The sequence below is a fragment of the Hyperoodon ampullatus genome (genome assembly GCF_949752795.1).
Source record: "Hyperoodon ampullatus genome assembly, chromosome: 2".
Lineage (NCBI taxonomy): Eukaryota > Metazoa > Chordata > Mammalia > Artiodactyla > Ziphiidae > Hyperoodon > Hyperoodon ampullatus.
The window spans coordinates 177,076,848-177,101,574 of NC_136915.1; the positions used below are offsets into that span (position 1 = coordinate 177,076,848).

General features: G+C 36.2%; 1 protein-coding gene across 6 annotated transcripts in view; it reads left to right on the forward strand.

Moving 5' to 3' along the window:
- The window catches only part of WDR26 (WD repeat domain 26), a gene marked incomplete at its 5' end in the record, with an annotated part of 38,111 nt that overhangs the window by 3,193 nt on the left and 10,191 nt on the right, over positions 1 to 24,727 (forward strand). For 4 of the 6 annotated variants that reach the window (XM_079726286.1, XM_079726282.1, XM_079726283.1 and 1 more), the window contains 6 exons: positions 5,014 to 5,150; positions 7,503 to 7,600; positions 9,308 to 9,464; positions 14,666 to 14,804; positions 20,450 to 20,590; positions 24,325 to 24,444. In XM_079726286.1, the coding sequence (XP_079582412.1) occupies positions 5,014 to 5,150; positions 7,503 to 7,600; positions 9,308 to 9,464; positions 14,666 to 14,804; positions 20,450 to 20,590; positions 24,325 to 24,444 (792 nt within the window). The remainder of the gene's footprint in view (positions 1 to 5,013; positions 5,151 to 7,502; positions 7,601 to 9,307; positions 9,465 to 14,665; positions 14,805 to 20,449; positions 20,591 to 24,324; positions 24,445 to 24,727) is intronic. The other 2 variants (XM_079726281.1, XM_079726284.1) reach the window with 2 other exon arrangements.

Below are 24,727 nucleotides of genomic sequence, written 5' to 3' on the forward strand. Positions count from 1 at the left end.
TTTAGTAGTTTAATCTGTTAGCCTCTTTCATAAATCTTAATGAATCTTTTATACTAATAGGCTTTAATTCTTCAGTAGATGTTGGTGAGGGAGAGGAGGGGATGAGTTTTTCCTAAGTCCTTGTGATTGGAAACCATGAAGAATCAGCTGCTGGCTGCTGGCTTTTTAACTTCTAGCTGATTCATTTGTTGTCAAAAGCAGTTTCCTGTCTGGTGGGGGAGGGAAAGAAGGCAAATAGGAAGTGAAGTAGGGAAATCAGCTGTTTGTTAAATATTAGTAAATGCCTGTTACATTTTGATTTTTTTTTAATTGGGTCAAACATTAATCTTTGTCTATAGACCTAATAGACTCTCCTGTTTCTGTTTTGGGGTTGTTGTTTTTTTTTTTAAACCTTAGTTACAAGAGTTTTCAAATTCTTAATATAACTGTTTACAAAAATATCCTAGAGAATGGACTTCAGGTGAATTAAAGGAGCAACCAATATGAACAAATACAGATTCAGTTAAATTGACGGTCTAGTGTTTTGTGGGGGGGGGTTCTGTAAATACTTAAAATACTAAAATTTTTAACTTATTATCAGGCATCTGATTCAGTAGTAACTCATGGAATAATCAGTTCCATGGTAAATTTTTAAAATGAAAACGCAGAAGTTAAACATCTATATTCAAAAGGATTGCAAATTTTCTAGTAATTAAATTTTCCCCAATCCATATGTTTGGGGTTTGTTTTTTTAAAAAAAAAAAAAAAAACAATACCTAAGTAAATTTTTATTGGGCAGTTTTTTGTAAATTGTTAGCCCTGACAGAATGGAAGGTGACCCTAATATAAAGACAATTACAAGGCCAAAATAAGAATTGGGTTTCCTTTCCCACTGGACAAGTTAACACTGCTTATATGGTGAGAGTAGAGAACTTGCCCATGGACTATTTTAAAATAAGTGTGTGATTTCTTGGAGGATCATTATCCTTTTTTAAGCTTCATCCAAATTATATCTGTAATTTAGTAGTAAAAATTATTAATTAGGCACACTTTTTTCTTACTTGATTATAGTAATTTGAGACTTCTGTACTGGATTTAGATTATAACTATCTCATTAGAAATCGTCATTAGAAGCAACATGTAAACTGAATAGAGGTAGTTGTAGATAATAAGGAGGAATCCTTTCTTTGTACAGCCTGTTCAGTCTGTAGGACATTATAGGATCTAATAAGAGATGAAGATTAAATCTCTGGCTGAGCCTCACACCATCAAACTATTAAGGTATTTATACACAGAAAGGGGTTCCAACTTTATCTCACTTTAAACATTAATGAATCAATCGCTTTTAAAGATTCAGGTCAGCATTTTTTCACCTAATTGTGTTTAGATTTACTCCTCTCCCCCACTCCCATCTCCAGAAGATAATCTAATATAAGCGTAAATTTGTCATAATACCTTAGAAGACAAATATTTGGCTTTTGTTTAGCATAATTATTTTAATTATATGCCCAGACACATTTGATAACTTAGTCTAGACTAAAATTGTATTTTCTTTTTTAAATCTGAATGTCTCTATTGACCCAATCCACTCCCCCCCTTCGACCCCTGTATTTTTAAATGGTTTCTAGTCAAATGTACTAGGAATAGCAGAATTTTTTCTGGAGTTTCTGGAAGCTGAGCTTATGAATCAACATATTTTAGTTTGGGTTCAGATATTCTTAGCCATGTCTGGGGAATTTGGGTGGGTATTTGAGATCAATAACAGAAAACTTTTATATGTCTAAAAATGTCTGATTCTTATTTTAACAGAATAGAAACATGCTTAACAAAAGTGTTCAAATATTAACTTGATCTACAAAAATTTACTAGTATATTTTAAGGTCAAATAGGGAGGAGTTTTGAAAGCCATGGCTTAAATATAATTCATTTCCACTTTCCTCTGAGTCATGATTTAATTGATACAACTTGGTTATAACCTTATCTCAGAGTTAGGCAGAACCACTGCTAAGTTAGCTAGGAGCTAACTGCCCTTGATAACCAGACTTCCTGTGTATCATAACTTCTGAGTTTCAGAGCTTCACATTGAGTTCAGTATAATTATATGGGAGGAAACAGTAAATCCAAATATTGGGTAGGGTGATGGGGTGACAACAGCAGGATTTACCACGTGCACTATCTTTCAAACTATCCTACCTAGTCACTTACCAATTTCAAGTTTTTATCAGATAGTAAAAGAGAAAAAATTACTGCTAGGCCCAAAGATGCTGAAAAATTATGAGATCAGGATTAATCTCTTACAGAGGTCTAGTTAGGAGTTGGGGAAGGATACAAAGGAGAGTTTATTATCTCAACCTGTTTTCTTTTTTTCTTCATTTAAGAAGCTCGTGATCTTTAAAAAAAAAAAAAAAAATAGTAAAGCCCTGTCCCCACCTCAGCAAAATTCAGTTTTGCCTGATTCTTTAGATTTTTTCAGTACATAATTAACGTCTTTTGTGACAGATGTTCATTTTCTTGAAACTGTATTTACATTTTTGCGCTTTAAATTTGGGGAAGTAAAATATAGCTTTACTTTCTCCATCTTTATCATATGTGTCAAATACTTGAACTGATTTTTAGGAGAATAAACAGTTTCTCAACCAAATATCTAGCTGTTCTTGGCCAGTAGCTTATTAGTTGCCATGCACACTACCAGGAATTGGTATCTGTTTGAGGGTATTCTTTGTCTTAATCTGGATAAAATGACTCATAGGGAAATGTTCTTGTGCTGCTTTTATAGCATTCCCTGTATATACAGAAATATGTGTGTATATTGGCTTCTCTCAAAGTTTTACTCCGCCTTCCTCTTCTCTCCTGCCCTGCCTCTGCTCCATAGAAAGAGAGTAACATGTTCTAGTAGGATCTTGATGGGAAAGTGAGGGGGAGATAGGAAATAGCAACTGGGGCACTGTCCCTACACACATTGGAATGGGGAAGGGGGCGTGCATAGGACTTAATGATTGATACCCCCAAAGTTAAGACTTGCCCTGAATAAAAACAGACAGAATTTTACCCCAGTTTCCCAATTATTAAGAAAATTCAGTGAAGAAATTAACTACACATGCTGCCAATGGCATTTAAACAAAAAAATTCTGCAACTAAATGATACTCAAGTTTGATTCAAAAATCCTAGGTAAAGTGAAACTCTTAACATTATATTGATAAATGGAAGTATATGAACTCTTCATTTCGTGAAGAGTTGAAGTTTTTTCAGAAGATAAAATGGTGAGAATATTCATAATAACTTTGAATATTTGATTTTTAGATTTTGTTCTATTTAGTCTTTTGTTTTTGGTTTTTGTCACCTGATGGACTTTAAAGTATTTTTTTTTATTTGACATCTAGAGGTTAACGTTAGGTTACATGTGCAGTAACGTGTTTTCAGGGCATCTCGGTAACCTATTTCCAAAACATTCATTAGTAAATCTAACTTTACATGTAAAATTTGGTAAGTGTAATTTTTCTAGAGTTATAGGAGCTTACCTCATAGTTTGAAATTTTTTCTATTGTTCTTTAGCTATCGATTTAAGATTAGATTATTACCAAACATAAGCAATGTATCTTGTAAAAGATGTATTTAAATGTATGCCTAACTTACATGGGAGGGTTTGTTTGGTTTACTTTCTCTAGAAACCATTTTTATAAGCTTGTAGGTTATGACTGCCTTCCCAATACTCCCTAAAAGAAAATCTTAAAGAGCAATTCGTTATACTCTTAATTTTGTGAATAAACGATAATTTCTCCACACCATTTTTGACAGCAGTTTATTTTTAATGTCTTTTAAAGTAAGCATCTTAACGAAGAAGAAAAGGCTGTCATTTGGGGTTTTCTTTTAAATGGATTTGAAATCTTTACCTCTATGTTCCTTGGAATCTCTTAAGTATGACTAACATTTCCTGCCTACTAAATTTTCTACCTGCATCAGTTGACTTGCTCAAGTGTCACAAGTAGCAGATTTGATAAATGAGTCCCTCCAAGCAGTGGTCTTTAATTAGGTTTAAGGTTTAAAAGAAATTGCAAGCTTAATATTCGTAAAAGCTCTTTTGTCTAGCAAAAAGCTGCTAAAACTGTGATGATCACTTTCAAGTCAAAAGTAAGGTAACAGAGTAAAGGAACATTAAAAGTATTGAAGCTAAACACATTTCAGAAAAAAACTAAATGTGAAAGGGCTTCACAATAAGCTGGAAATGGTTTGTCCTTTTGGGGGAAAAGAGTTGATAATAATTGTGCTTCATAGTGAAATGCATCAGTGTTCAGATAGTTACCAATACACAAAGACCTTTGAGTTCAGCCTTCGATTGACTGTTCAACCTTCTATGGCGTCCCTTTATTGCCACCTAGAGACAGTGAGTCCATCAAGCTCATGCTTGTCCACTTTAGTCATAGGAAACACAGTACTTTGCACACCAGCCTCTAATCCAGTTGCTGGACAGCTCTTCTTACCTTTGATAAGCCAAAATATGACACTTTGTAACTTTGACCCAGTGGCTCCAGTTCTGCTTTCTGGTCTACTTAGTCCTTCTTTCACATTGTGGCTTTTAAGTAATTCCTCCATTAACTGGTTTTTCTGCTGTCTTTTTAAAACTTGTTGCATGAAACCCCCCAACAGCCATTATAGAAGTCAGACTTTTTAAAAAGCAAATTTAGAATACTTGGAATAGTTCTAACTTTTCACACAAGAAGTAAAATTCTAGGTGAATGTTTTCAGGGCAGAATTAATTTTCTCCTGTGTTGATGCCTTGGTCACTAATGATCTTTTCTAATTTGAGATTATTTGTTCAAAGCAAACTTTTATTAATATGTGAAATGGAGCAATAGGGTCACATTTAATCGGCTGTGACCCTATTAAATCAAAATATTTTGAGTCTTTTTAAAGCTTTATAACAATTATTTTTAAAGGGCATAGTAGAATGGTTTCTACTGTTCTGTTTAGGCACAAACATTTTCTGAAACTTCCATCAACTTTTTTCCCCTGACTGCTGCTTTCTGTCATGTCAGAGGATGAAGTTTTTGCTGCTGCAGCAGAAGTACCTGGAATACCTGGAGGATGGCAAGGTCCTGGAGGCACTTCAAGTTCTACGCTGTGAATTGACGCCACTGAAATACAATACAGAGCGCATTCATGTTCTTAGTGGGTAAGAAAGCTCAGTTCTTAGCTCCAGGTTGAGGAAGGAGCTATTTTTATCAAGGTTACCATTCCAGAGTTGCATTTCTTTTACTATTTTCCCAAGATGTGAGTATTGCTAAATTCTTGGGTAATATTTGTCTGGGTAATTTCACTTATGTGTGTACAAACTATTTTTGTCATCCTAGGAAGCTTTCCATATTGGAATAGAGAGATGCTTAAGTGGGTGAAGGGAGAAGAAATGTGGATTAACAGTGAAATGCCATTTCATGATCTTCTATAAAAGCCCTGTGGCATAATCTTCGATTAAAAAAGAAATAAGCAATAAAGTTTCTAGTGTTGATGCATACAGACATTTTTTTTTAACATATACTTGTCATGTACCAGGTCCTTGCTAAGCGTTTCATAGACACAATCTCATTTTATCCTCGTGTCAATCCCTTAAATGTTAGAGTGCCCAGACCCTTGGTTTTGGACCTCCCTCTCTTCTCTGTCTACACACGCTTCCTAGGTGATCTCATTCTATACTATGCCTTCACATACCATCTACATGCCAGTGGCTCTTAAACTTACCCTCTCATCTGAACTCCCAGTGTATATACCTGATAGCCTACTTGACAGTCTCCATTTGGATGTCTAAAAGGTATCTCAGAGTTACCTGTTGAGAACAAAAATGCTTAATTCCCATTGTCCCTCCACCCACCCAGCCCGCACAAACCTGCTCCTCCTCATCTTAGTAAATGGTGAGACCTTCTACCCACTTCTTCCAACAAAACACTTAAGCCTCATCCTTGCATTTTTATCTTTTAACTGTGACAAGTATTGTTCACGTAAGGCAATGGCCCAGAGATGACAAGATGTCGAATTGACATGGTTTCTTCCTCTTAGTCCAGTGTCCTTTTGAGTTACACCACATGACTTCCTGTAAACAGACACGCGTTTGAAACCTTAGGGTATAAAGTGTATTTTCAGAAGGGAGCGAAGCAACCATGGGTAACTTTTGCAAAATTCTGAAAGTGAACCATGTTTCGTAAAATTGATAATAACTCCCCAAAAGTTATTTTAGAAGCCAAATTTTTGCATTGTCCAACTTCTTTTATAGGGTTTTGTGAGTGTAATTACTTACATATTAAAAAGTAAGTTCTCATCAGCTAAGGCACTATTTATTTAGTAAATAGCAAGAGAACAAGTAGTTCTGCTGTTGGGTAAGAGGCTATTAAATTATTTAGATGCTAAATGTAATATGCTATATGCAATATGCAGTTAAGAACAGGAGGTGGTGATACTCAACTGAGAGGTTTCTGATAGTTACATGATCACTTATCAAGCTCTACCTATATACCAGGTAGTAGCCCAGGTACTTCATATACTCCATCTTATTTAATTCTCACTACCCTACTTAACACCGTTGTTACAAATGAGAAGAACAGATTGTCTGAGACCAGAGTACCGGGCGAAATAGGAGAGTTACTTGCCAGGTCTAATCTCCAGGTTTGAATAATTCTTTCACTTCTTTTACTTTTAAAGCCTGTTCTTCTGAGAAGAGCCAGAACCAGGTCAGGGTCACACTTCCAGCAGGGGGCCCTCATGTATTCTCCAGAATCCATGAATTTAGCATTTATGCCTCCTTCGGCACATATAGTGCGTAATAAAACAGTTCCCAAATGTTCTGCTTTGGGATCTCAGTACCTTTCACAAGATGGCACAAGGATGATTATCCAATTATACCATTTCTTGAGTGGCATTTATGAAAAACTTTTGAAGGTATGTTGTTTTTGTTTAGTTAACTGAGTATGAATATCTTTGAAGGGTTTTTTTTTTTTTTTTTTTTTTTTTTTTGAGTTTCGTTTCGTTTATTGAGGAGCAGTTAGGTTAGCATACTGGTTAAGAGAAAGTTCTGCAGCTACAATGCCTGGGTTCATTTTCTACTTTGCTGCTTAACCCGAAGTCAGTTACTTAAGCTTTCTGTGTCTTGGTTCCCTCATTTATAAAGATAGAATAACAGTGTTTACTTCATACAAGATTGTTATGAACATAAAATGAACTAATATATGTGGAGTGCTTAGTTAAGAACAGAGCCTGGCACCCAGTAAGAGCTACATATGTATAATGATACATAACAGTAAATATAAGGAGGCATTTTGTTAATAGGTAGCATAACAATAATATTATCTACTATTCTATTATTGTTATATTCAGGTGTCAGGTTGTATTAATGAATTGCGTCCACTGTAGAAATTTCTTCTTGATTTATATTTCTTAGTAAGAACTAGATATCCAAAGTATAATCAGTATTTTTCAATTAGGTTTAATCCAGAGAAAAGGGTTTGATATTTGGTGTTTTCTCTTGTCATATTTTTAGGTATCTGATGTGTAGCCATGCAGAAGACCTACGTGCAAAAGCGGAATGGGAAGGCAAAGGAACAGCTTCACGATCCAAACTGTTGGACAAACTTCAGAGTAAGAGTCTTAATTTTTGATGTTTCTGTATTTTCTCTTAGAAATGATATTACGAATCAATTAGGAAGACTTGTGTCTAGACATACTCTTATCAAGTGGTTATGTAAGAGGAGTGAGGGGGAATCCATTAAGAGGCCCTTTTTTTTTTGATAAGTCTTTATTTTTTTTAAACATCTTTATTGGCGTATAATTGCTTTACATTTTTATTTTAGTTTCTGCTTTGTAACAAAGTGAATCCGCTATACGTATACATATATCCCCATATCCCCTCTCTCTTGCGTCTCCCTCCCACCCTCCCTATCCCACCCCTCTAGGTGGTCACAAAGCACCGAGCTGATCTCCCTGTGCTATGCGGCTGCTTCCCACTAGCTGTCTAGTTTACATTTGGTAGTGTATATATGTCAGTGTAAGAGGCCCTTTAAACCAGAGACTTCAAATTCCGCCATGGAGCCTAAGAAGCTAACTTCAGGAGTCAGTGACAGGATGCTGGTCCCAGAGCAAGTCTCCTTTCATTTCTTTTATGTAGTGATGCTCTGCCTAAGATTCTGTTTGGGGGAGAAGTGCTGTGGTTAGAGAAAAAAACATGTAAACCACAGCTTTAAGCCACAAGTGTTTTAGATAGAGGGAGACTCGTTTTATTGCTCTTCACTTTATTGCGCTTTGCGGATAACTGCAGTTTTTACAAATTAAAGGTTTGTGGCAACCCTGAGTTGTCAAATGATGGTTAGCATTTTTTAGCAATAAAGTATTTTTTAATTAAGGCTTGTACTTTTTTTTTTAGACATAGTGCCATTTCACACTTAACACACTACAATGTAGTGTAAACACAGCTTTTATATGCACTGGGAAACCAAAAAATTTTTGTAACTCGCTTTGTTGTGATGTTCCCTTTATTGCGGTGGTCTAGAACTGAACCCACAGTATCTCCGAGGTATGCCTGTTTTTTGTTGATTTCAACAGTAAGGCACAGATTTCTTTAGGTAAAATGTTTCACCCTCCCTCCAAATATTTTATATAACTTCCAAGTTAGAGCAGGGGTTTCATTTTTGCCACATCTTTATAATAAAAGACCCTCTTTCCCTCTCTGGGTAGACCATATTCTGTGTTTTTCATGTTGAGGTGGGAGTGGAGATCCTAAGAATCAGAAGACTATGTGGTTGTGGAGGTGTAAGCCTTGAAGGATTGGAATAGATGGGTATCTATAATCAAAACTCCAGTTATATTCCCTGAATTTTCACAGTATCCTTGGCATTAGAAGCAATTTGATGGGACCTGGAACTTGACTTGTTCCAACATTTTGGCCCGCTCTTCGTTAAGTGGGTATTTTTCCTATACTTGTAGTGATGCTTCCTCTCCCTCTGGGACACAGTTATCTCTAGATTTTCTTTTCGTCATCACTGCCCTTTTATTTTTTGCTGAGTTGTTGTTGTGTTGTTGTTGTTGGGTTTTGTTGTTTTTCTGGGGAATCCACATGCAAATTAAAGCCCTCCTGCCCAAGTGTATTCCGTTCTAGTGGCAACCTAGCTGACAGATGTTCATGAAGCTTACATGTTATATCGCCCAGAACTGCTCTATTTAAAGGACATGATATTATTACAGTCAGGGCAAGTACAGCAGAAGATGAGTCAGATGTCCTAAATAAAAGTCAACTTTTGTTTTTTTAATTTTAATTTCTCTTTCTCTTTTTAAAAATATCTTCTATTAAAGCCTATTTGCCACCATCAGTGATGCTTCCTCCACGGCGTTTACAGACCCTCCTGCGGCAGGCGGTGGAACTACAAAGGGATCGGTGCCTATATCACAATACGAAACTTGATAATAATCTAGATTCTGTGTCTCTGCTTATAGATCATGTTTGTAGTAGGTAAGAGAAAAACTTCTTACATTCTAAAGTAGGCTAACCTTTCATGGTCTCGCTTATGAACTTTATTAAAATGGTTTTTTAGAGTTTTATCCTGTCACCATAAAACAATTCATGTTTGCTTTAGCATTCACAAGTACAGCTAGAACTCTTGAAGTTGACAATTAAGAGAAATTTGTATATGTTTATATAGGAAACCAGTCCTTGAGAACTGAGGCTGGAAAGCCTGTTTTGCCTTTATTTGCCTGTGGGTTTGGTTGGTCATTTTCTGTATCTGGCCATTTTTTTAAGGATCTGTAAGTGATATTGTATAAGAATGCCAGTGATTGAAGTGTTTACTGTCCTTGGATGCCAGAGATCACTTAGTGATTTTTTTTTTTCCCCCAGACATTATGGCTGTTTTAACTATGGCCCAAATTATTTTCTGCTCGTAAAGGTCATGGAAATACTTTTTTCATAATGAAAGTTCTGCTTTTTAGTTGAAAGTGACCTTTCAACTAGAAATGTTTAGAGCAACAGGTATTAACTTTCTGGCTTGGGTTTTATCATACCTACCCATCTACATAATTTAACTTTGAAGAATTCGGGCTTCACTTTCAATGTTAGGAGTGTTTTGAGTAAAAAAGTCCCTACTATTTGAACACTGATCTCCAAAATTTCAGCAGAGCTTTAATTTTTAAGATACTGAAAAACAAATTGTGAAATCTTTCAAACTCCAGGAAGAAAATTATTTGGGTCTGGTGAACCAGACATAACAGCTGCAGTGCACATGCTCAGTTTCTTTTGTCAAATGTCCTCAGAGAACTACTGAAAATAACATGCATAGGAAGAACAAAAGTGTATAAGTATGAGAGCTTTGGAAAAACAAGGAATTTCTGAATAACCATAAAACTCATATATGTGTGCATATATGCACTATGATTTAAGATCATCTTTTACTTGGGCATAAACTACTTTCAAACGTAGTTGAATTCTCACTTCACCCTCCCCCAATGCAATTTAAAAAATAGTAATAATTGAACTATTGGCCATAAATTACTTAAGTCTTAGTTATCTTAAAGTATTGGATAATTACTTGGGGCACTTAAAGAAAGTGATTAGAGATCTTTTTTCCTTTATCCCTTGTTATTCTTTTACATTGTTCTCTGATTTGCTTATGAGAATTTTTAAGTCTTTTCATTTAAGTTGAATAGAGGTAGGAGGAGATAATAGATTAAAAGGCTATCTGGTTTCATGTTTTATAGTTCCTTTAGGGAATTTGAGATCGATGTTAAAATTAACGTGATTGTGAACCCGAATTTTTTTTGGTTCATGAATTTATTGCTGGTGGAATACATTGAAAGATATATATGGTAGACTTCATGGTTCAAGAGGTGTCAGTAAGTTGAGAGCTTGCCTTCCTGTTTGGAAACTGCAGTGTTATGAGCACGTGACCTACATTTTTCTCAAGTGCTTTAATTTCTGTACCAGTACCTGTGAAAGTAAATGATGGACAGTATTTAGTCTGACTTCTTCCAACCGTCAGATCAGGGATCAAGCTCCTATAAACCTGCACAGAAGGCACTCTGAAGTGTTACATAAGAATGAAAGAGTTCTTGCTCCTCAGAAATAACCATTGACGATTGGAAGGTCTTCCCTATAATCTTCTAAAAACAAAACAAAACTTTGATGCTGTGCTCTTCCTGGTTATCACTGCCCACGCCCCCCTCCCGCCTCCGTAGAGCTAACTTCTTAAAATAGTTGCCTTCCTTACTACTTCTTCACCCTTCAGACTTCTGTAGTATTAGGGTTTATGCAGCCAACACAACACCAGAACTGGTCCTGATGTTGGTAAAGAACAACATCTTTATTAAATCCAGTGGCTACTTTCCACCCTACATCTTAGCATTTCTATAGCATTTGACTGCTTCGCCTTGAAGCTTTTCCTTTGACTTCCAAAACACTCCAGACTCCGTTTTACTCCTGGCTACTCCTCAGGCTCCTCCGCTTTCCCTGTCCCTTTAATAAGTTTGTGTTCCAGAACTGTGTTTCTTTTCTCACCCTACTCTTCCTGTTTAGGTTATACTTACATGATTCTAATGACCCCTAGGTCTGGGCTAGAGCTACAGAACTATCTCCTAAGCCTTAGACCTTAATACAGCAATGTGGATATTACTCAAGTACCATAAGTGCAACATCTCAAACAAGAATTTCCCTCTCCTCTCACTTATCCCTGCAAAGTCTGTTTTTCCTATTGAATTCCCTCTCTCAGTGAAAGGCTTCCATCTACCCAGTTTCTCCAGGGAGTCAGCCTTGACTTTTCACTCTGGGGAGACACTAAGTGGGGAGATAGATGTCAGGCACTAAGTCAGTATATATAGTCTTTAGAGTGAGTTGTGCCCTTTATTGCTGAACTGGGAAAATAGAACCTAAATTTTATGTAATTGCTGGTGTTCCTGACTCATCTGAAAGTCTTCAAAATAAAAGTTGATATTTTTTATTGTTTGTTTTACTCCCTTTTAGAAACTACATTTTAGCACTGAAACTAGAAAACTTTATTTTCGGAATTAAATCTTAGCATTTAAATCGAAATACCGGCCTTCTTTAAACTCTGGAGAATAAAGAATTGATTATGAAAATGTGAACTGTAACTTTTTTTTATCTTGATCAACACTGAAGAAATTTCATTAGATTGTATATTAATTATATTTTTCACAATTCATGCATACATATTTTTGGTGAAATTTGATCAGTAAGGGACAGGAATTTTCTTGTTAAATAATTCTGTGGGGTTTTTTCCACCAGCAAACAGTGGAAGAATGTTTCCACAGATAGCTGCTTATAAGTATTATTTCTTAGTAAAGGATCATAAAATATTTATAGAGTGTTAAAATTTATAAAATGTTAAGGTTTAGCTTGATTAAAATGCCACTTTTTTTCAGTTTGATTTGGGAAGGTACTAATATTTTTAACAAATCTTAAAATTTTAAATTTACTTGAAAACAAAGACATGTAAGCTCTATCACTTTATATACTCTAAAACTAGCCTTTTAATAAACTAGGGGTTGTTAATTAGTCTTTTTAAAAGATTAAGTAATAATAAAATAATGACAATTTAAATACCACCTTGACATTCAGATACAACTGACTGTCTATAATCTGGTTGCCTTGCACCCTGTAATTTTGATTATGAATCATTCCTTCCTTAAGGACATTTTGCTGCTCTGATTTTAGATAAATCTTCATTCATGATCAACTTTAGCCATTTGAATTATTGTGTATTTTATGCCTAGGTATAAAGTGTTTCTCACTGAATAAATATTGAATATTACCCCATAGGAGGGGGAAAAATCATTTTTGATTTAGAAGTACTTATTTGATTGAAGTTGTATCCAGCTGTGTCTTGAAAAATATGATTTGAAAAATGATATTTGGAAAGAAAACTGACCCTGGAGTCAGCCATAGGTTTAAATCCTAGTTCAGTTATTTATCAGTTTGATATCTGTTAAGTTACTTGCTCTCCTTGAGCCTCCTGAAAATGGGGCTATTACTTGCCTTGCAAGGTAGTTTTGAGAATTAACACTACTGTATGTAAAGCATGTAGCGCAGTCCTTGGCATCTAGTAGGTGCTTAATAAATGTAAACTGGAATTGACTATGTTTCAGTTCAGATATAGACTAATATTTTAATATTAAAGCAATTTATAGTTAGACAGTCTGAAAGTTTAAAGCAGTCTTCAAGTAGCCAGTTGCTAAGGTACATTACCATGTGTGCCAGATAAAGAATGTTAATTTAATTTACTTTTAAATACATATTGCCCATCAGGCTGGTGAATTGACAGAATATGTTTTTAAATTATAGATTGGTTGGGGGAAAAGAATAGAGAAGACCATTTTTTAAAACAGACTTAGAAGTTACCCATTAATGTTTAAGTAACTTTTTTACAATACAGATCTGTACTGTCCCAATAGTAGCCATTAATTACATGTAGCCATTTAAATGTAAAGGAAAAATTATTCAAATTAAAATTAAATGAAAAAAATCTAAGTTCCTCAGGTGTGCTAGCCACCTTTCAAGTGCTCAATAGCCACATACAGGTAGGGTTATCAGATTGGACAGTACACTTATATAACATTGGTATTATCACAGAAAGCTCTGTTGGACAGTCCTGACGTAGAAACTGGAAAAGGATAGAATGGTTTTTAAAAGTGAGTGCTCAATGAGAATAGTCATTCTTAGGATAACCTTATCCTCTTTAACTTAGGAAAGTTAATCATAGAATTCTTTACCCTTAATGTATAAAAACTGCAACTTACAAAGTACCGGCTAAGTGTCAGACTCAGTCTAAATGCTTTGCATTCATTATCTCATCCTTGTAAAAGGAATTCCATAACGCAACTACCCGTCTGTCTTTATTTTATGGCTGGAAAAATTGAGATTTAGAGAGATTAAGTAAGCTTCCCAGAATCACAGCTAGTAAGGAGCCAGGATTGGAACCTAAGTCTCTCAGATCTACTGCTCCCATTCTTAAGGCTTTACTCTTGACCACTACAGCCTCTACCATGTATTGCACTTCTCCTGTGCTGTCCCCAAAATCATACTAGTAATCACTTTTGAATAGCTGTTACCTTCCAGCAACTTCAGATGTGTTTCTCATCCTTACAGGAACCCTAAGAACCTTGTTAGGTATATATTCATCTCATTTTATAGATGAAAGAACTGAGACTCAGAGGAGTTAAATGACTTGTTAAAGATACTAACGCTTGTGACCCAAAATTGTCTGGCTACAGTGCCTGTTCTGTTTGTTATGCCAAGTTCCTTTTATATAAATGAAAATGTACATTATTTCTTCTAGAACAACCTGATGCCAGCCCATTTATACAGACAAACATGAAGCCCTGATTGTTAATTTTTATTTATATGAATTGACTTCATCAGACCAAAAATTCTCTTTAATCTTGAGGGTGGGGGGAAAGGATAAATTGTAAATTGAAGCAGACTTTAGGTTACTGATTTCCCCTAAGATTGCCTTGACTAATGTTATAATATTTTCTTTTTCAATATAACCAATATAAATGTGATTCTTAGGATTTACAAATGCATTCATATCTTATTTTGAAAGTTTTTGGTCTTCAAAGAAGTTTCATCAGTTGTTTAACCTTTTTCATTATTATTACTCTTATCTATTTTAAAAGAATAATTATTTGTGGACTTATTTGTTTTAGGAGGCAGTTCCCATGTTATACTCAGCAGATACTTACGGAGCATTGTAATGAAGTGTGGTTCTGTAAATTCTCTAACGATGGCACTAAACTAGCAACAGGATCAAAAGATACGACAGTTATCATATGGCAAGTTGATCCGGTATGTACTCCAGTATGAGTGTTTAGATTGCAAAAAGTAGTTTTTAATCTAATTGATTGAGTACATATTTTTAAAGTATGTGTATATAAATAGCGTTCTTTTCCAAGAGCATTTTTTGTCATCTTTGTCATGTCTTATCTCCTTCTATGTTGTTTAGGTAATATATACAGATTAATCAAAATGGTTGAGCGTTATGTGCTAGGATTGTACTTAGTCTGTGCGTGCATTATCTAGTTTTATCCTCTGAATAACGCTGTGAGATTCTAATATCTCCTGTTTTCCGATGAGAAAACCAAGATAAAAGTTAAATGCCCAGGCCCTCACAGCTTATAAATGGCAGAGTTAGACTTAAATCCAGGAATACTTTTACTACAGACCTGCTGCTCTTAATGTCTCTGCCGGTTTATCTTTGTTAATACTTGATTTACAGATTAATACAATGTCCATTCTGTCACAGGTTAGAAAAGACTCGTTACCATTTTGCCTTCTGAAACCCTTCATTATCTTCTGTAATTTGTGGAACCTCTGTTAAACACCCCCCCATCTCTTTCCCCGCCAGCGATACATACGAAAAGTGTTATATTCTGGATTTAAAATTCTAAGTTCTCTCTAAAATTAGACTTGTCTTTGTTTATAACCAGGTGGCCTACAGATTTGTAGAAATAAGTGTTTCCATTTTTTTCAGCCAATTAAACATTTATCGAGCAATCAAGGAAGTACATGACTTCGAATAGGTTAGGGAGATGTATTTGGTATAGGAGTCATTCACCTAAAATCAGAAATTGTAAATAATCTTATTTTAAAATTTAGAATTAGAATATGATATTAGCCCACAATAAAGTTTTGAACTCCTGTGTTGAAAAAAATAGAGAAAGGGGGCCATAGAAGGAAATATTTTAAAAAGAAGAGAATCAAATTTGAGAGCATACATCAATTCTTGTGTACCTGCAATATGCTATGAATGAAGAAAGGTAAATAAGATCTACTCTTTGCCTTAAATCAGGCATTCTTTCCCCTTTATTGTACTATGTACTCCTCTGGCAGTCTGAACCCTGTGGACCCCCCTCCTCAGAATAATGTTTTTAAATGCATAAACCAAAACACATAGGAAGCCCAAGTATATATTATATATTAATTACAAAGGAAACCCAATTATATTGAAATATAGTTATCAAAATAGTACAGAAACAGATACAGTATAGTAATAATGCTGCTTTTTTATTAACATATTAAGTAACAAATTCTAGCAGCAGATCTGATAGCTATAAGAATTTTGAAGTAGTGACAAGCATAAATAATATTTTGAGATATCTGCAACAACTATAATATGATGTGAAGATATTTGAGATTTCCATTATTAACAGTCACCTAATACGACCTAATATAATACTTGATACTACCTTGCTTGTTAACTGCCTGCATTCAAGATTGAAGGAATTACTGAACTTCAGTCTGTGGTTAGTGAAAATAAAGGTGTGCATTTTCAAGTACAAGGACTGCTGCTTCTATCCCTGGATGACTCCTTTAGATCTCAGGTTAAGAACCTCTGTGAAAGGAATGCACAGTTTAGAAAGGGAAATTAAATACATTGAAGTAAGAATCATATAATATATGTAAAGTATTGTGAAAGCACCAAGTAGCTTCACAGGTTAGGAGTACCTCATTTGAGGCTTGCTGTGCACAGCACAGGTGGAGACAGGAAAAGGAGGAGAGGGACCTTCCCTTCCTTTCTCCCCACCCCCAAGTAAGAGAATAGGATGACTAAGGCAAAGCATGGGGAAAATGACTAGAAAAATAGGTTGGGATCCAATCATAGCCTTTGAATACTATTATGAGGAGCATTTTTGTTCAGTAGTTATTTGCAAGATGTCTGAAAAGAAAGCAACAATATCAAAACTTTTTTAATTATGTTTTTTCTTCTAGCAGCAGTGTGTAAGAGTCCCTTTTGTTGAGCAAGTATTTATTGAGCACCTGCTATGTGCCAGGCCTTTTGATAGAGAGAAGTCACACTGGGCTCCTGATAATACAGTGTACTGGAACTGGAAAGCAAGGGAAAGTTAAGACAAGTTAAGTCTTGGGTGAAGGAGAAGGAAATAATTATTTAGGCAAAACCAGTTACACCTGGTCCCTGCGTGAAAGATAATGTGGCTGGACATTTGGGCAAAGAGATTTTGTAGACTAGGAAATGAGGTTAATGAAGTAAGTAGCAACCAGATCGAGGAGGATCTTGTACACTAAGGAGTTCAGACTTTTATGCCAATGTTTCCCAAAGTGTTTCTGTGAGAATACTGCTTATGCAAGATGTTAATAGGTGTTATATGTAAAGGGCTTTTATGGCCAGATTAGCTTGGGAAATGCAGAGTTAATGCTTACATTCATAGACTTTGGTATCATGAAATTTTATTATGTCAAATACTATTTGAAAAACTTGTTAAGAAAATTGGTGCTCTTTTGGAATATGTGTTTTGTGTGTGTACTTTCAATGGATAGAAAAAAGAATGTATAGAGAACCTTAAGATTTCAACTGATCTGATTCCAATGCCTAGTTTCCTTTAACAGGTTTTCTTACCTTTGCCCCCAAAAAGGAATTTTACCCATTCCCCTGCCCAAAATCCAAGCAAAGTTAAGTGGGTTCCATGAACACAGTATTACCACTTGGAATATCTTACTATAGAGATATTGTACTTCGGAAGATACAATATTAATATTCTCATTTGTTTTCAACTTCTTCTTTTACAGCAGCGGTCCCCAACCTTTTTGGCACCAGGGACCGGTTTCGTGGAAGACAGTTTTTCCACGGGGTGGGGGTGGGGGGGCGGATGGTTCAGGCTGTGATGCGAGCGCTGGCTCACCTGCCGCTCGCCTCCTGCTGTGCAGCCCGGTTCCTAACAGGCTGCAGACCGGTGTCGGTCCGGGGGTTGGGGACCCCTGTTTTACAGAGTTGTATTTTTTAATTAATGTGCATGAAACAGTTAGTTAGTTTTTTTTTTTTTTTTTTTTGGAGTGTAATCGCTTTACCATGTTGTGTTAGTTTCTCCTGTACAACGAAGTGAATCAGCTATATGTATACATGTATCCCCTTCTTCTTGGACCTCCCTCCCATCCCCTCCCCGCATCCCGCCCATCTAGGTCATCACGGAGCACCAAGCTGAGTTCCCTGTGCTATACTGCAGGTTCCCGCTAGCTATCTGTTCTACACATGGTAGTGTATTTATGTCAAACATAATCTCCCAATTCTTCCCACCCTCGAAATAGGTTCGTCTGTACTATTTTTCTAGATTTCACATATATGTGTTAATATACAATATTCGTTTTTCTCTTTCTGACTTACTTCACTTCGTGTGACAGACTCTAGGTCCAGCCACATTTCTACAAATGACCCAATTTCAATCCTTTTTATGACTGAGTAATATTCCATTGTATTAAATGTACCACATCTTTATCCATTCATCTGTCGATGGACATTTAGTTTTTGAGTTAAATACTTCTGTACTTCTGTAGTAGTAGTAGTTTGTCATTAGTTTAGAAGCAAATCTTCGTGTAGATCTAAAGCACCACTATGAATGAAAGTTTGTTCCTAGAAGATCTTGAACTAGTCCAAAAGACTTGACTTGCTTATTAGATCATGCAAGCCACTTTGACCTAACGATACTGTGATCAAATACTCCATACCTATTGTCATCTTCCCGAAGAAGAATCAGCAGTAATTGCATTGTGAACTGTTGAATTTTTTTTTTTTTTTTTTTTTTGGCGGTACGCGGGCCTCTCACTGTTGTGGCTGCTCCCGTTGCGGAGCACAGTCTCCGGACGCGCAGGCTCAGCAGCCATGGCTCATGGGCCCAGCCGCTCCGCAGCATGTGGGATCCTCCCAGACTGGGGCACGAACCCGTGTCCCCTGCATCGGCAGGCGGACTCTCAACCACCGCCCCACCAGGGAAGCCCCTGAACTGTTGAATTTTGTCAAACAAATTCCCAGTCTTGTTTTAGCAGGCTAGTTCCAGACCCATTTCTAACTGCTTGTGGGTCATCACCATTGGAATTTCCCCCAGGCTCAAAACTGGTCTCCATAAGTCTTTAGCCAAATTCCTGCTTCCTCTGTTCACTGTCCGTATCCATCCTTATCCCCTAAAACAGAAATTTAGAGGTGGTCTTTGAACATTTCTTGTCTCATCCTGTCATGTCAGTTTTACGTCCCATGTATATTTTGATCTGACCTCTTTCAGTCCTGACCATGTTAGTTTAGGGCCTCATTTTTTTGTCTTAACTATATGGCTGCTGTGCTGGCTCATTAGGGGTGTCCTTATCCTGTGTCTCTTCGTTCTGATTCATCTTCCACACTGTTGTATGAATTCTGTTCCTAAAACCAAGTATATTATATATTCCCAAGCTTAAAAATCATAAGTGGCTCTTCACTCACAGGATAAAATTTAACCCTTTAGCCTAAAATAACGGTGTCAAGTTTTCCAGTCTTGTCACTTGCCACTTCAATGTTTGCACTATATATAGTTCATCCTGTAAAGCTTCAGAGTCGGGCACCTCAGGTTCAAATCCCTGGTGGTACCTGGTATCAAGTTTGTAACCTTTCTGAACCTTCGGTTCCTTCCCTGAAATACGGGGGAGGAGAATTAATACTTAACCTTTTAGATTTATGAGGTTTAAATGAGATACTGTTTGTGGATTAGTGCTATTACTGATCAGCACTAAATAAGTGATAGCTCTGCTGGTGGGAATGTAAAACGGTTCAAACACTTGGAAAACAGTTTGGCAGCTCCTCAGAATATTTAGCACAGAGTTGGCATATGACGCAGCAATTCTACTCCTACATATAGACCCAAGAGAAATAAAGACAGGTCTGCACAAAAACTTGTACATAGTTGTAGCAACATTACTCATAATAGCCCAAAAGTGGAAACAATCCAGATGTTGCAAAATACGGTGTAGTTGTAAAATGGAATATTATTCAGCAACTAAAAGGCATAAAATACTGTTATATTCCACAACATGGATGAACCCTGAAAACATCATGCTAAGTGAAAGAAGCCAATTACAAAAGACTTAGATGTTGTATGATTTCATTTATATGGAATATCCAGAACAGGCAAATCCATAGAGTAAGTCGGGTTGCCAGCGCTGGAGGAAGGGAGAATGGGGAATAACTGCTAATGAGTATGGGGGTTCTTTTTGGGGTGATGAAAATGTTCTCAAGTTAGATAGTAGTGATGGTTGCACAATCTGTGAATATACTAAAAGCCCCTGAATCATATATTTTAAAAAGGGTGAATTTTATGGTAAGTCATATCTCACTAAAACTGTCTTAAAAAAGGAGGGGGTTAGCTTCTCTTATACCTGTTTTCCGTTTCCTTGAAAGCCTCATAAGGACAAGGTCTGTGTCATCTTTATTTCCATCTAGCACACAATGCCCTTGTGTGTAGTAGACACTTAACAGATACTGCAGCATGAACGAGTCTTTATGAAGCAAGCTGTTAGAGCTTCAGCTGGGGGGGAAATTGGTGAAATCCATGGAAATGTCCTCAGATTAAATTATATTATCAAAGTGCATCTTTGCAGCTGTTTAAGTTCTTGTGCCCAGAAACCAGGGACTTCAGGAATTGGAGTTAACTAAGTTGTCTTGTTTTCCCTCCTAGGATACACACCTGCTAAAACTGCTTAAAACTTTAGAAGGACATGCTTACGGTGTTTCTTATATTGCATGGAGTCCAGATGACAACTATCTTGTTGCTTGTGGCCCGGATGACTGCTCTGAGCTTTGGCTTTGGAATGTACAAGTGAGCAAGTTTCATCCTTGGTTTAGTCTTTAAAGTATAGTCATACTGCATGTATTCATTATAACTTTATTCATGATCTGTAGACCGGCATCATTCAACCTAAATTACCATGATGTATCTCTTGTAAAAGATAATTCGTCAAATGGAACCCAGGTGTCCAGATTTATACTAAATTTAAATATTATGTTGAACATAGTAGCATTTTTGAAAGAATGATCAGTAGGTATTTTTAGGGATGTTGTACTTTGTAGTGTATAATTTGTACTATTTACTGTAGTACTTTGTACCTCAAAAAAGACTTTACAATTGTTTTACAGTTGCACAGTTGTACACGAAACCTCCCTTTCAAGTGTGAAAACATCGACATTATACCAAATTTTCCATTCTGATGGCAATTGCACCATCTCCGTGCCTATATTTAATGTTCCAATCTCGTTTAGTAAATTTAAATTATGTTTTCAGTACTTATTATTAAGGGTTTTATTACAGTTTCTGAATGAAAACTTGAACACTTTATCTAGGGTCCCATTTTAGAAAAACTCAGAACTAAGTTCACTCCATTATCTACAGACTCTATTTTGGAAACCTTGTAGTTATCATTTAAAATTATTTTTTAAACTTCTATAAGGTGACTGGTTAGGTGATTTTGTGGGAGGGGGGGTTGTTTTGGGTTTTGTTTTTTTTTTTAAATAACAGACGTTTCTTTTCTTGGTTTTTTTTTTTTTTTTGCCGCGCTGCGCGGCATGCGGGATCTTAGTTCCCCGACCAGGGATCAAACCCCTGCCCCCTGCAGTGGAAGCACTGAATCTTAACCACTGGACCACCAGGGAAGTCCCGTTCTTTGGTTTTTTAACCTCTAGGCAGGTGAATAGTTCAGGCTGTGGGTTTGGGTGTAAAAGTGTAAGTTGATGGGATATGGTTTTGAGTTTGAGGACCTATAAGTAAGTTGATTTTTACCAAGAGAGTGAAGATAGAGCTCCATAGAAATGACTCCAACAATAAGATGGTATAGAGGACAGGTGAATGCTAAGATGTACCTGAAGATGATGTGCCATAAATCTAATTCTACAGTAAGATTTCTATTTCAACCCAGCTTTTAATTAAGAAAATTTCCAAACACTGAGAAAGGTTGAAAGATGAGTACAGTGATGACAGTGATGACCTGTATGCCGGCCACCCTAGATTCAACAGATGTTACTAACATTTTGTTACATATTGTGTATACATACTTACATGCATGCATACAAACTTACGTACTTATATATATATATATCCATACCCAAAACATCTGGAAGTAAATTAAGATGATATTTTACTCCTTAATACTTAAGCACGTATCTCCTAAAAAATAACATTCTCCTATATAATCAAATGCCATTATCTTATCTAAGAACATTAACTTTAATTCTCTAATGTCTAATATTCATTTCATAATTTAAAAATCCTCAGTTGTTCCCAAAATGTCTTTACGCCATTTTTATCAAACCGATGTTGAATCAGTGTTTTATTCCTGATTGGGCTCGGCGGGTGGCAAAGCACAGAATAGATTGGATGGCTTCTCAATGAAACAGGCTTGAAGTGAATCTGACCTAAAAGACAATTTTTTTTCCATTAAAGTTTCTTTTCCCCCCTCAAAGGGAGGAGAGGTACATAGTCATAATCCTATAATAGAGACTCAATTTATAGTGCCTGTGTAGTCTTCCTTTGAGTCAATTTTGAATTTCTGGACAGTTAAACTATGTTCTAGCTTAACTGTTTTACTGTGCGTTACGTTACATAGACTTGTTCTACAAGAGTGGTCCTTTTAAGTCAGTTTTCAAATTGCTCCTTTGTGTTTTTAGGTAGACTCCTAATTACAGGTTTCCCCTGCTACCTGAAAAGTTCTCTGTGGAATGTTTCATGAGCTGAAATGGCGTAAAGCAGCGGTCCCCAACCTTTTTGGCACCAGGGACCAATTTCGTGGAAGACAGTTTTTCCACGGACGGGGGCAGGTAGGGGAAGGGGATGGTTCAGGCGGTAATGCGAGTGATGGGGAGCTGCAGACGAAGCTTCCCTCGCTTGCCCGCCGCTCACCTCCTGCTGTGCAGCCCGGTTCCTAACAGGCCAGGGACCTGTACTTGTGCGCAGCCTGGGGGTTGGGGACCCGTGGCGTAAAGTGAAGAAGCAGTTACCTTAGGACGCATCTTACTAATGGATGCACAAAAGAAATCAAGATAAAGCACAGATGCTTACATAGTTCAAAACCATGGCAGCTTGATGCTGAGATGCTGAGTGTAGTTCCTAGGAAGGAACTTAGCGATGCCACTCTGACTCTTCAGGGTGTGTGCTGCCTCTGTGACAACTCATTGCAAAACACTGAACACTATTTTCCCTTTTCACGGACTTTTTTTGTAAAAGCAAAAATCCTCTTCAGATGTCTTTTGGTTAGCAAAAACAGGTACTAATGTAGGTCTTTGTGAAAGCCACTTGGCGGAAAGTGAACTTTCGAAAAGCAGGGGATACCTGTAATGGCCTCATACACTCGCGGTTCTGAGCATAACAGAGAAAAAGACCATTTCTGCCTTCAGAACTTAGTGTATTAACACATTTGTGAATAGAAAATGCTGAGGATTTAGCTGTTGCATGTGTATTTGTGTTTCTAAACTTTTATTTTTTACCTGTTTATATCGAGCAACCCCAAAAACTAGTGACTTGAGAGCAGTTAACAATATGGGGGAAGGATTTAAGATTGCCGAATTTTTTTTTTCTTTTCAGTGTAAGGAAGACATTCTGGTTTTTGTGCCCTCTTTGCTTTTATTACTTGGCCCCATTTCCTGATCATGCACTTTTTTTTTTTTTTTTTTTTTTTTTTTACTTTTGATTACCCATTTCTCACAGGAAAATTATGCCCATGTACTTTTTATTATACCAAGGGCAGCTATTATCTCTCAGATCCTGTTTCTAATCCATGAACAAAATGGAATCAAGACTAAATTAAATGGTATGTGTCTACCTTCTAAGTTGGATAACTTAGAAAAAATAACAGGAGGATATCTGAGGGTTGTAATCAACTAAATAGTCTTGCTTAGTTGGGAATGCTTTAAAATGACTGTGCTAAACAGTACAAAAGTTCTTCATTCTTTTCTGTTACTTTTAATTGAAATAAAGTTATGTATCAGAACAATAATTTGTTTTTCTCTTCCCACTTTCCCTACTCCATTTTGAGCATCTTGAATATGAAGTTTTACATAATTTAGATTGCCTACACTCTTGGCCTAGTTTAAGGGCATAGTTTTTCTTCCTATTAATCATGTTCTTAAGGAGTTGCTAATTGCATGAACTGCAATTTTAGAATAAAATTTATAAAGAACTATGAACTAAGGAGAAGTGGAAACTCAGAAGGAATAGGTATGTAGTACTGGGCATTTCATTATCTTACTTGGGAAAAATTACATGTTTTAATTTATGAATGTAATTGATTTAAGACAAGAGTTCTATTGGAGTTTATCTCATATCTCTTCTTTGGATCACATACTCCAGGCATTGTTTGACTCCTGAGTTTTCCTTCAAGTCCTTAATTTCTCTTCTGAGTGCTATAGTCTCTTTCTATGAGGGCAATTTAAACAGTTTATTTCTCTAATTAGAAGTATTAAACTAACCAGATATCCCAGTTACTATCTTTTTTTTTTTTTCTTTGTACATTTCCTTTAGAAGAGTATCTTGAAGATCTCATCCACAGTTTTATTTCCTTGTAGACGGGAGAGCTAAGGACAAAAATGAGCCAGTCTCATGAAGACAGTTTAACAAGTGTGGCTTGGAATCCAGATGGGAAACGCTTTGTGACTGGAGGTCAGCGTGGGCAGTTCTATCAGTGTGTGAGTATTTAGTGCCCTCTTTCAAATGTTTGTTTATTTAAAAGCAAACTTAGTTTTGTAAAAATAAAGAATTCATTTGACTTGATATCTTTTATAAAGTATACTATATGAAGACCTACTTTGCCATCTTTCTAGAAAAGCACTGTCCAATAGAACTTTCTGTGGATTTCTTTTTTTTTTTAACCATTTCAAGTGCTTATACAAAATATAGGCTTTGAGTTTATTAAAACATTAAAAAATTGTCCTACTAAACATTTTGTTCTTATAAATAAGTTTCTAATGT